This window comes from Dromaius novaehollandiae, chromosome 1 (assembly GCF_036370855.1).
Source record: "Dromaius novaehollandiae isolate bDroNov1 chromosome 1, bDroNov1.hap1, whole genome shotgun sequence".
Classification (NCBI taxonomy): domain Eukaryota; kingdom Metazoa; phylum Chordata; class Aves; order Casuariiformes; family Dromaiidae; genus Dromaius; species Dromaius novaehollandiae.
Window position 1 is genome coordinate 20,832,343 of NC_088098.1, and position 12,318 is coordinate 20,844,660.

At 43.2% G+C, this 12,318-nt stretch overlaps 1 protein-coding gene across 2 annotated transcripts in view; it reads left to right on the plus strand.

Annotated features, from left to right (window-relative positions):
* Positions 1–312: 312 nt before the first annotated feature.
* The window catches only part of WASL (WASP like actin nucleation promoting factor), a 53,769-nt gene continuing 41,763 nt past the window's right edge, over positions 313–12,318 (plus strand). Inside the window, exon 1 of one of the 2 annotated variants that reach the window (XM_064506751.1) lies at positions 313–884. In XM_064506751.1, the coding sequence (XP_064362821.1) occupies positions 354–884 (531 nt within the window). In that variant the 5' untranslated portion in view covers positions 313–353. The remainder of the gene's footprint in view (positions 885–12,318) is intronic. The other variant, XM_064506753.1, reaches the window with a different exon arrangement.

Here is a 12,318-nt window from a genome sequence, read left to right on the forward strand (position 1 = left end):
GCAAAATTGACTCGATAATTTGTAAGATAAGCCATACGGAAACATTTCTCTTTCAGTAACGAATGTTCAAAAGATTTTTGAGTCATAAGATTTTTGAGTCCCCTGCCCGCCGCCCCCCGCCTCGCAGCCAGCCGGGCTCCCGCTCCGGAGCGCGCCGCCCGCGGCCGCCGCGCTCCGGGCCTATCGGGGCGGCGGCGGCCCCAGCCCCGGCCCCCTCCGCCTGCCGCCGTGAGCAACCGCGCCAGCCCGGCAGGTATTAAGGGGAGGGCGCGGGGCGGCCCCAGTGGCGGCGTGAGCGGGGCCCGCCCAGGGGCCGCCGGGCCGGGAGGCGGCGGCGGGACCCCGTAACGCGTATGGTAGCGGCGGCGGCGCGTTCGCCGGCCTCCCCTCTGGCTGCCGCGCGCTGTGGTCTCGCCCGCCCCCGCTGCCATGTTGGATTGTGCGGCCGCCGAAGCCGGGCCGAAGTTGGAAGTTTAGTGTCCGCCGCGGCCGTGGGCGCGATCCGCTGGCGGCGGCGGCCGGCGCGGCCCCTCCCTGCCCCGGCGCCCCGCCGCGGGCCGCCCGCAGCTCGCCGAGGCCCGGCCGCCGCTCTTCCCCCGCCCCCTCCCGCCTTCCCGGCCCCGAGAGGGAGGCTCCGCGATGCGGCTGCCGTGAGGCCGCGGCGGCGGCGGCAGCAGCAGGAGGCGGAGGAGGCCGCGGGCGGCGGCGGTCGCAGCGCGGCGAGGGCAGCGCCAAGCCCCGCGGGGCCGGCCCCGGCCGCGGCCATGAGCGGCAGCCAGCAGCAGCAGACCCCGCAGCCGCGGCGGGTCAGCAACGTGGGCTCCCTGCTGCTGACCCCGCAGGAGAACGAGAGCCTCTTCGGCTTCCTCGGCAAGAAATGCGTGGTGAGCGCCGCGGGGCGGCGGCCGGGCGAGGGGCGGGTGAGGGCAGGCCGGGGCAGGGGGCCGGGGACCGCGCCGGGGGCTTGTGCGCCTCGCCCGGCCTCGCCTCGCCCGGCCCGTCCGTGGGTCCCAGCCCGGAAGTTTCTGCCCGGCCCAGTCGCCTTCCTCGCCGCCGGCGCCCGGGCGGGGGGCGGCGCTGCAGGCCCGGCCTCCCCGCCGGCCTGGCCGAGGAGCCGCGGCCTCCCCCGCGGCCAGGCGCGGGGCCGCTGCCGGGGCGGAGGAGGGCCGCGGCCGGCAATGAATGGGGCGAGCGCGGCGCCGGCGGGACAGGGCAGGGCGGGGGAGGCCGCGCAGGTGGCGGGGCCTGGCCCGCCCGGCGCGGCCCGCGCTGCCGCCGCGGAGTGGGGCGGCTTCCCCTAGCGCCGCGTCCGGCCCGGCCCGGCCCGGCCCCCTCTTCCTGCCTCCGGCCGGCGCCGCCGCGGGCTGCGCGGGGCCGCTCGGCCCCGGCTCTTTTCCCCCGGACGCCTCGAGCGGCTGCCGGCTCCCCCGCGTGCGACGGGGAGCTCCCTCCCTCTGCCCCGCCGCCAGCCTGCGCTTCGCAGCGGGGCGTGGGCGGCTACGGAGCCGCTGCGGCACGCGGGGGAAAAGTTTCAGTGGATGTCCAGGCTGGCAGGAGTCCCGGTTGCACCTGCGGTGCAACAAAGCAGTGCTGGCAGAGTTGGAGAAAGGTTCCTAGCGGTAGCAGGCCCGCCTTGGATTTAGCCTCTACTTTTGTTAGCCTGAACAACAGGTTTGCGTTTTTAGGTGCAACTCTGATACTGCATCTCTCTCTGTTGAAAAAGAAATGTAATATCAAGATTAAAAAAGGGGGGAAAAGTGTAGTAGATGTGTTCCCAAGTTTATCCATAAGTTCTTAGTTTCCTGAACAGCTTCTTGCGTATTAATATAACATAGTTATGAAGTACAGTTTTAATATAGTTTTAAAATAAACTGTTTCAGAGCTTCAAAAGCTAACTGCTTGTATTTTTTTCCTAAACAGCTTCTCGTTTTTCAAATTGCCTTTTTGAAGCTATTTAAAATGATGCTGTCTTGGTATCTTCTGGTGCTTCATGCCTGGTGCCTAGAATAGTAACGTTAGACACCTACACCTTCTTGTGGCGCTGTTTTAAAGCAGGATGTCAGTGTAATCATCATAGTTCCACATAACTCTGTGGACTTTGAAATGGTAGTGTTGATCAAACCGAATGTTGCAAGGAAGGCAAGAGTTGTAACCGAACAGGAAGTAGGTGATATTTGCATTGGAATGAGTTAAATAACATGATGTCATCCAAATTAAGTTACTGCCATTTTCAGATGGGTCAGAAAGTTTGATCATGAAGCATGTAAAAAGAGACTTATGTTAAAAAGTAATAAATTTGTAAAAAACACCTTTAACTACTTGAATTATTTTCAGGCATGCATTTCATGTTTGGTTCCACTTCAAGGAAAAAAAAAGTAAACTGTTGTCTATATTAAAATGAATCACATGAATTTGTGTGTTTAAGTTGATTTCCAGATTGTTTTTTCTGTGACTTAGGGGTTGATTTTTTTTTTTTTTTTTTTTTGAATCAAGGAAAAGTGTCTGTTTTTGTTATGCTGCACTGTAACACTCATCATCTCAAGTTTTTGAAATGTGTTACTTATGAGGATAAGTTAAACAGGCCTGAAGGTAAATATCTTCATAGTGTCTGGGCGATGTGTGGTTTGTGAGATGTTGATAGTTTTATAGATACAAAGATAAAGGGCTTGTGGGTTGTTGTGGGTTTTTTTTTTTTTTTTTTTTTTTTTGAGACTACATATTCTTGCCATTTAGTCTGAATCTTAGATGACTTTCTAACTGAGGATTTTATTTATTTATTATTTGCGGCCAATCCCCTTACCCTTTTCTTCCTGCCCTGTATGTTTTCTAGCTTAAGCTTAGGCTCATCTTACTGTAATTGAGGGTCTGTATCATATGCTTGAGGACATGGGTCCAGAGGACTGTCAAAGATAGTACTCTAGACTTTTTGGCTTTCTGTAGCATGCTGGCCAAAATGATGGTAACTTGGAAATTAATTCATGAACAAATTGAATATCTCTGTCCCAGCGACAGCAGTATCTCCCAGAGAAGAGGGATGGACACCTGGGGATGGTAGCAGCTTCAGCTTTCCAGTCTGAACCTACCACATCTGACAGAGCTGTATGGTACTCTGCATACCATTGACCTCCTAGCTTGATTATGGCTCAGTGTCAGTGTGCTATGCTGATGGTGTGTGGGTTTTTTGTTGTTTGTTGTTGTTGTTTTTAACTGTAGCATACATTATATTTGATCATATTTGGAATTAGTCATTACTGAAACTTTAGATAGTAAATGTTACTAGTGTACAAAAACTTTGCAAGTTTCACAGGATGTTAAAAGTTTGCTTTGACTTCAGCTGAACTGACTGTGCTATCTGGCTACTGTAGGTGGTGGCCACATCACTTTGGGCATGAATATGCTGCTGGGTGCAATGTATTTCAGCATCATTTCAGGTTATGTTTTACTTAACCTTGTGTATATGTGACTAGTAAAATGAATGGGAGAGAAGCAGTTGAGGCATGCAACTATGATCCCTAATAACTTTTTATAGTAGTAATTCATAGTACTTTCATGGAGGACATAATGCTAGTATCAGTCCTGAAGGCCTTGGTCAGGAAAACTTACGGGGCTCTGAACATGGCATGTTTCAACAATCTTTGCTTTATAGACTGATGTGTTTGGCTGCTTGCAAGGCAGTTACTTTGAAATTGTATTGAGGATTCATCTAGTCAATTTTTGTTCCATGGAAAAGCAACAGAATTTAGAGAATAGCTTTATTTTAAATTAGTACTGACAATTCCAATACTGACATAATTTCAATGGAATCTTAAATCATTATGACTGGTAACCACAAAAATTACCTGGGAGTGAGGGAAGTGGTGAAAAGGCTGTCACTGTGTTTGTGTTGGTGATACTCATATCACTTTCTGGACTTATAATATTCTGGAAATTTCATTGTCTAGCAGAAGGGTATACGTAAATAATATTACTGATTTCAGCACCCATTTTTTTCATTTGCTGAGCTGTAAAATGCTTACCTGAATCTATAAGCAGTTAAAGTATCTTTGAAAACCTAACCTACCATGAGCAGAAGCAAGCTATTTGTTTGTAATTAAAGTTGCACCTATAGCTAAATCAGTTTAAATAAAAAACAGTGTAGTTTTTTCAGTAGGAATCCAGCATACCGTATTTAGTAGCTTCCGTCATGCTTAAATGTACAAAAAGCATGCAACTAACTCTCATCCAAGTACATCTTGTTATCTATGTCAGGAGTAAAATTTAACATCTGTAGAAATTTGTCAATAACTATTTTTTATCATACTGTAAATATTTACGCCTGTAAATTTATGCTAAACTGAGCTATGAGATTGTTTACAATTATGTTAATGAACTGTTTTCCGGGCTGTACTAAACTTGGAAATTTTTTTGCTGAAATCTGAGTTAGTTGTAAATCAGTCATTCTAATATTGTACTGAACAATAAGAATGATTTTTTTTTTCTTTTTTTAGGGGAAGGTAGGGTTCAGTTAACCATTTTTAATAAAGAAAACCTGTTTACTAACTCACAAGATTTATCTGTCATGAATGTCACTGGCTGAAAATCAATTTAGTCTGTAGAAATAGTTTTATGTTTATATACGAGGAGCCTTAGGAAAAAATGTCAGTGTATTCTTAAGATTAGAAGCAGGTAAGGAGTGTGGATATTTTACACTTCTGAGAAGTGTGACTTGGAGCTTGGATAACATGTAATGAATAAGTCTAGTAATAACCTGTTATTGGCAAGATCTTGCCCTGACTGATGCGATAAATGAGAAATGGTAGAAGAATGCAAGGAAAAGTGACAATAAGAGTAATAAACTGAGAACTGCTTTTAAAATGCACTAAGCAGAAAACAATTGTATTTGTCAAAGCCAAAGTACAAGTTGCAATAATAAGTTGAATAATAACAAGCTGAAATAAAACAGAATAAAAATCTAAATGGGAGCTTTAGTTCTTAATTGATAAGATGTAAAGATTTTATCAGGAAAGAACCCATAAGACTACTTATGTGTATGAAAACAGCAGGAGCCAAGACTTAAAGGCGGCTTACAAACTGAGTAACAGGCAAGTTTATGTGACTGAGAAGTATTTCAGTTTGTGCTTATGCTTCTGGCTGTGCATCCACAAAGGTATCTGAAAGGCTGAGATTCTAGTCTGAGTAGGATGTATCTCTGGGAGGCAGAGGAAGAACTGATTCACCAGTTCAGGAGTGGTAGCGATCTCATTTAGAAACACATACAGACATGAGATGTAGGGGGGAGAGACAAAGTGTGAAGGATAAGGCCCACTGGAATGCAGGAGTATTAAGAGTTATGTCTAGATTTCTTTTGAGGTCTCTGTCATGTTTTATCAAAAGTCATGCAACGTCTTCATATGCCTCATTAGTATCCAGTGAAGTCGTTTCTCTAAGCAACTTGGCAGCAATCATCTTCCCTTCTAGAGAGAATCTCATTGGTTTTTTTGACAGTTCCTTTGAATCAAACTTGTGCCTACAAAACTGATTTTCACAGGAAGAGGTCAAATCAGACTCTGCAGCAAGTGGCTGCCTTCATGTGTCTGCAGTAGGATTACTTATCATAAAGCATTTCATGCTTATAGCTTGTTCTTTGACTGCAGTCGTGAAATGTTCTGTAAACAAAGATTGTTTAGTTGTGGATGAGAAATGTGTTGAAATCACATGTGAACTCTCTAGTAGGCATTGTGTCCCATAGTTGTTCACATCTGAAACAGAGCATCGAGTCTCCAGGAATGGGATTTGGCTCAAGATTAAGAGGCAGCAATTTAGGTGTTTGAATTCCATTATTGTCAATAGGCATCACGGGCTTCTGTCTTGATCTCTTATTTTTACTTAGCTTAAGATAGACACATACGACTATGAGCTGAATTTCTCTTTTGGCTCCTGTGAGAGTAGAGGTTACATCTCTCCTGACTATGCTGGTAGTGAAGAGATGTAGCTCACGTCAGACACCTGCAGGTAGGTGTCTCGACCTCTAAGTCCTACAAATTTCAGTCACTGTGTATCTCTATTATGGAGTGTTGTGTTGCTAAACATAGAGAAGGCTTTTCTATTCACCTCTTAAAAATTCCTGAGAATTCTCCAGAGCTTTGGCATTCCCTTCTGAGCTACTTTGCATACCTTCTCTGTTTTCAAGGTAGTCAAGTGTCAGAAGTCTCTGAGCATCTCTGCGGCTAATTAGCTTGTAGAAAACAATGCCCATGCTCCTGATAATGTGCTCTGGAATCCTATGGTGTGCAGATACAACAGGATGAAAGCAATTTGCAGTCACATGCTGTTGTAATTTATCAGCTCTTCACAGCTAAGAATCAGGTGGAGTTTAGGAGAGTACAAAATTGGAGCATAAGTTTTAATGTAGGATGCAAATCCTACTAAAGTGTCCAGGTTCCACTTGTTCATGAGAACACAGAAGACTTTTTCATGAGAAGATAAAAATTGTTCAAGTTTGCTATTTCATATGAGTTTGTAAATAGAAAGATTCTGCTTTGCACCTGCCCTTAATGAATAATTCATGTGATTTCTCTGCATCATCTGACTGTAAACATCAGTTTGTCTTCACTGGCATGTTTCCTCTGGGAATGTTTCTTCTGGGACTTTGAAGGAATTTAGTATGAACCCAACTTGATGAATCCTATATACTTATTACACCATCCAATTTCGGGGTAAAAAAGGGTAATCATTGGGGATACTCAAAACTTTGAATCTCCTGTTTCAGTGGAGTTCTGGTACTTCTGCCAGCAGAAGCTTCTGTGATGTTTTTTTGTTTTTGTTTCTTTACTGTAGAGCTTTTTATATGACTGTTACTGCTGTAGTGGTAGCATCTCTAGTAGTGCAGGGATTAAATTTGTTTACTGCCATCACTAGTGTAAGTGTTGGTTGTAGGTACCACCAACAGCAGCAGTTGCCGCTGGCACCTTCTGGCTCGGTGCTGGAGCCTGTGTAATGTTGAAGGGGATTGCATATGAGGAGTGATAGTTGTTTGGAAACTCTGCAGCAGTTCTCTAACTGACGTAGCAAATGGCTTGCTGCTTTCATGGATCTTTTATAGGCAGAGCTATGTTCAATGGAAGCGGGCTTTGGTAAAGTTAAGTGTTCTGTTTGTCAGAGAATGTACACCATTCATTTAAAGGAATGTGGTAAGATTTATGGTGTCCTTTATTCCAATAAGAGTCTTTCATAGGCTTGTCCTGTCTCCTGAGAAATCTTTATAATACAAAATTTAGTATAGTGCAGAAGAATCATGGTTTCATGACCTAATGCCTAGATAATATTACTACAGTAAAAGGAAATAGCAAAAAATGTGTCTTGGGCACTAGACAGTTGGGTTTTGGTATCTTAAGGCATAATTTCCTCAAGAAACCTTGTCAATATGTGTTACTTGTTACTTGGGTGCAGAGGGAATCTTTTATTTGCTGGTTTGTTAGTAAATAAATTACACAAACTGGATTTAGCAGAACTAAGAGTGTATCTTCATGGGTGGTTTTAAGCAGTCCACCAGGACCTGATTCAGCCATAGACAGAAGCTGTGCAAGATATCTTTGTTTCTCAGCATATTTACGTGGGTACACTGCCATGCTAACGCTTATGTTTTCCAGGCATGTTGTTTATGCCTGTCTAGCTAAGGAAAATAAGCAAAGTAGGTATGCCATTACCTTCATAGACAGGTCCAAATAAATCCCAAGTTCTGAAGTGTGCTGTGATCTTCATGTCACAGGAGTGGTATACTAGAAGGGCCAAATGGGAAAAGGAAAGATAAAATGCAGATAGTCATAGGGATGCTTGCTTAGAAAGCTGCTCATTTGCTTAATTCTTCAAGTTTGGTTATTTTCAGCTACCTTTGCGTTAAAGGTAGACAATTTTTCTGATACCTCTTTATGTGCATGGCATTTTAGGAATCTCAAATTAAAATTCCTGTATTAAGAATATGTGGTTCTGGAAAAAACTCATTAAAGCATCTTACAAATTACTCAGTTCCTGTAAACTTAACGTTCTGTAAAGGATATCATTGCTGGCAAGGAAACTATTGCTGTAAGAGCTCCATGATGACATACTGGCAAATTCACTATACCAGATTGAGACTCATCTTAGGTATTTGCTTTCACGCATGCATTCCCATCTTGGTGAGACTGTTTTCCCTGTGCTGTTTATTCAGTTATCTTTAAAATCCTTATTTCAGGCAGTTCTCCTTCCTCACCCCCCCCCTCCCCAACCCATTTGATGCCAGTTTGCTGAGAAACAGTGTTAATGTATTTTCTACTTCTCCACTATGCCTAGTTTAAAGCCGAAAGATTGCATTAAGGCTTGCTAATCAAGGTCATAAGTGTTTCCATTTCTGTAACATAATTTCACACACTATTTTTTCCCCCCTTCATAGGCTTATACCTACTTCAAAATTCCCCTGCATTCATCTCATTTGCCTTCAAAGTGAATGTGTTATTTTTGCTGTGATCTCTTCTTGTTAATTAGCCTGCATCCAAGTGGTTTAGTTGTACAGGAACCTATTCGTGCTCACTAAGCGTATTTTGTATGCTGGGGCATTGTGCCTGCAGTTTGAAAAATACTGGCCTAATGAAAGAAAAAGTGAAGGTTTTCTTCCTCCTTGAAAAGCTAAGACGACTTTTCATTATTTGAACTCTTAACTATGGAAGAAAACTCCTGTCTCTGTTTGCAGACATTTCTCAAATGTTTACTTCAGTCATAAGAGATGACAGCTTTCCCAAAAGTCAACCAAGACACTTAGCAGGATTATTTACAAGAAAGGTTAAGTTAAAATATGTATTCCTAAATAACATACTCTGAATGTTGAGTAACAAAGCCTAATAATTGTCTTTCTGTCTAGCCTGAAGAACAGCAAGAATACTTGAATGTAGGGATTTGGCACTAAATTGTAAATGCTTTCTGTTGGATTAATATCTAAGTTAGAAAAACATGCATCTGCAATGGTATAAGAGAATACAAAAAAGTGTAACACGTTTCACGACTTTCTTGTAGAGTGTGTTTACAACAGAAGCAATATATTAAGTAATTCTTCAGAATAGTCTTAGTTTCCATATAGAAAATGGAATTCTGTTAAAAATTTTATGCAGCAGATTACAATAAAGTTTGTAGTAGTATTTTTAGGAATTAATTTAACCACTGTTTCCCTTGTAAGCTGCCTCTTGCTGATTTCTTCCATTCCTGCACCTTGATCTCTTCTCCCCAGATCTCATATCTTGGCTTCCAGCGTGGGCTCCTTGAGCCCTCATTGTTAACCTCATTTTCTGCCCCATGTCCTAGACAAAGGCTCTTCTTCCCCGATTTCCTTTTCTTCCCTGTAGTTCAGGTACCTCCAGAGTTTTTCTTTCTACCTTCAGCCCTAGCATACTTGATTTGCATAAAGATTTCAAGGTGTCTCCCCCCCAATCTCTACTTTTTCCTCACTGTTGTTCCCTCCACTCCCTTATCATGCAACTTCTTTCAGTTCTGTAACTGCTTTTTCTCACTGACAGACTTGATGTCTTATAAGAAGTATAGCTGTACCTGTTCCTGGTGCTGGGGTGGGCACGACTTGTATTCTTCTTACTCAACAGAGCGTTGCACAAGGAAAGAGATGAGGAAAGGAGGCAGTCTCTATGCCAGCCAGCTGGCTGCTGTTGGATATGTGGAGTGCACCTCAGCCTAAGATAGACCCTTTTCTCCTATTCCATCTTCACTGGCCCAAAGTAAATGTTAGTCTTGCTACAGAAAAGAGAATCTCTGGTGGATGAGAGAGGGAGAAGCAAAACCTGGGTATGATGTTCCTCAGGCTTCTTGCCCTGCTCCACCCTTCTCTACTTTTTCTCCAGGCAGGACCAGGCTCTCCAGTTTGGAAGTTCCTATATTAAGGAGCTGTATAGTAGAAGATACAGCTTCAGCAACTCTACAAGCTGGGATTTGAAACCACAGAAATGCTTAGTACTGCTTTGAGTGAACTGTAAGTTATTTCCTGCTCCTCTATCCATATGACAGCTCTCTGTCTGAGAGCTAAGATGTGGTCATCCTTTGTAAGTAGACACTTTTTCTTTTACTCCCCCTCAGTCAGCCAAAGCAAATAGAACCATCACTTAGCTTATGACACTAAATATACATAAATATATCCAAATAGGCTTCTGTCTATAAAACTGTACTTGATTTTTGTGGTTAACTGAAAAGAGGGGAAGAAAGCTATGAACATCCTGTAGTGGTATGTGTTCAGTGCAATACCATGGGCAAGCTTCCTCTTGTATTTGCATAAAAGGAAGCAGTACATTCTAATAAATAAAGTGGTGCTCTACCTCTTCTTTATTTGCCTTTAGTCAGTAGCTAAGAGTGTCTCGGGTAAGAAATTTGTTCCATAACTGGACATACAGGATTATTAAATGAGCTTTTATATTTTTAGTAACCTGCCGATTAACACTTTCAAAAAAGTATAGGTTTATGGCTTAATTTTACACAATTTTACATCAATTGGTATTTTTTTAATCCATACAGTAGAAACATGGTGTGTTTTGATATTTTTGACCTTCTTTGAACAAATGTTGGCCTTCAAGGATTTTATTGTCCTGTTAGCCACTGTTTTCAATTTATATATCTAGAACTTTTCATTTAAAACTACAGAAGGCTTTTAAAGTGTCGGTGCAACAGGAAATGTTGGTTGCACTTGATTTCTACAAAGAACTCAATATTGATTCAACAGATCACTTCCCTATTGTAAAAAAGAAGAAAAAGATTTAGTTGCATTTTTGAAAGATTTGCCCATATTCATATTCAGGTACCAGTATTTATACAGTTGAGGGACTGTTACTATGTCTGTACATCTGTATGGAGCATTCCCTTCATTATCTCAGTTCATAATTATATGAGATGAATTCCTAGTGGTATTTTAGTTTCATTTGATAAGATGGATAGAGATGGGTTTGATGCTAAATGTTTCTCTAGCAGACATAGCTCTTGCTCAGTCCACCTCATGTTTTCATTTTGTGTTTTTATGACATTTAGCGGATATCTCTTTCAGTGCTTCATTTCTTCATTAAGACTTTTATTAAATAGCATCGTGGAACATCTCTGGCCTTTACTGCCTGCAGGCAAGAAATTCTGTTGGTTACTCTGCACTTTGTTTATACTGTTTAGATGAGGGTTGCTTTTTGAGCAAATGTTCCCCTTGCTCCTACTCCAGACTTTACACAGTGTACCCAGAGAGTCCATGCCTTGCACTTGCCATACCTGTCTAGACTATCCCTTTCTGTCCCTGGTAACTAGAATTGATATGCTCTCAAAATGTAGAGGTTTCCCAGAAAGATTCATCCTGTCCTTTCCCTCACCCTGGTCTGTCAGCCAGCCATGCTACCTATATTGATACTAGCAAACTTCGGGTGGTAGAATGAACTTGGGCACTGTCTTGTAACTGTGTGGTGTTTAATTTGTTGCCGCACCTCCTGGCATGGGTGCGGCTAATGCTAGCTAGCACTCACTCAGATAATTAATGAGCGTGGTTTTGGGAATAGCATGGGGTAAACAGTTTAAATAGGTAGTATGTATAAGGCCATCTTTACCCAATTTGTTTTGTTGGGAGGAGCAGAGAAAAAGTTCATCTGTTTAGATGTGAACTCTATTGTACTATTTGCCATTAGCTCCAGAAGAAGGCCGTGGTCCGATTCGCTAATGCAACCAGTGAAAGCTAGCAGGAGACAAGCAACTGTAGTGTTGGGGATCAGGAGACTCAACTGAGCCATCTGTTCTAGCATTTTGATTATCAGCATGTACCAGTATCAGAGTGAGGGTCAACTCTGCTGCTGTTCCCATAACCACCTTCTCTAACATAAAGGCAGAATCAATGCAGATTTTCTTGCCAGACAACAGAATTCAACTCTTGCCTCTCTGCTCCTAGATTGCCTTGGAAACCTGAGAAGATTAAGGTGACTGGAAGTTTCCAGCAGATGAAAATGTGCCTCTGCATGTAGCAACTTACTCATCAGGCTCCTGATCGCCTTTTCTAATTTTTTTGGGGGGAGAGGGAGGGATTCTTCTGGTAAGGAGATCTGATTAATTTCCAGCTGTTCTCTTATAGGCTGCATTATATACAGCAGAGATTACCTTAAGGGTTGTTGCATTTCATGTAATATGTTTCTTGATTACAGAGCACTGGCCTACCAAGAAAATGTGGTCTTGTCCAAGGCTTTCTTTTCTGATGGTTAGTTTGTAAGTAACTTAAGAAGTGTCCGAATTGTGTGCCTCTTCAGAGCTTCCAGAGAGATGTTGAGGTCTCCTGGAATCTGCAGCTGCCTTTTA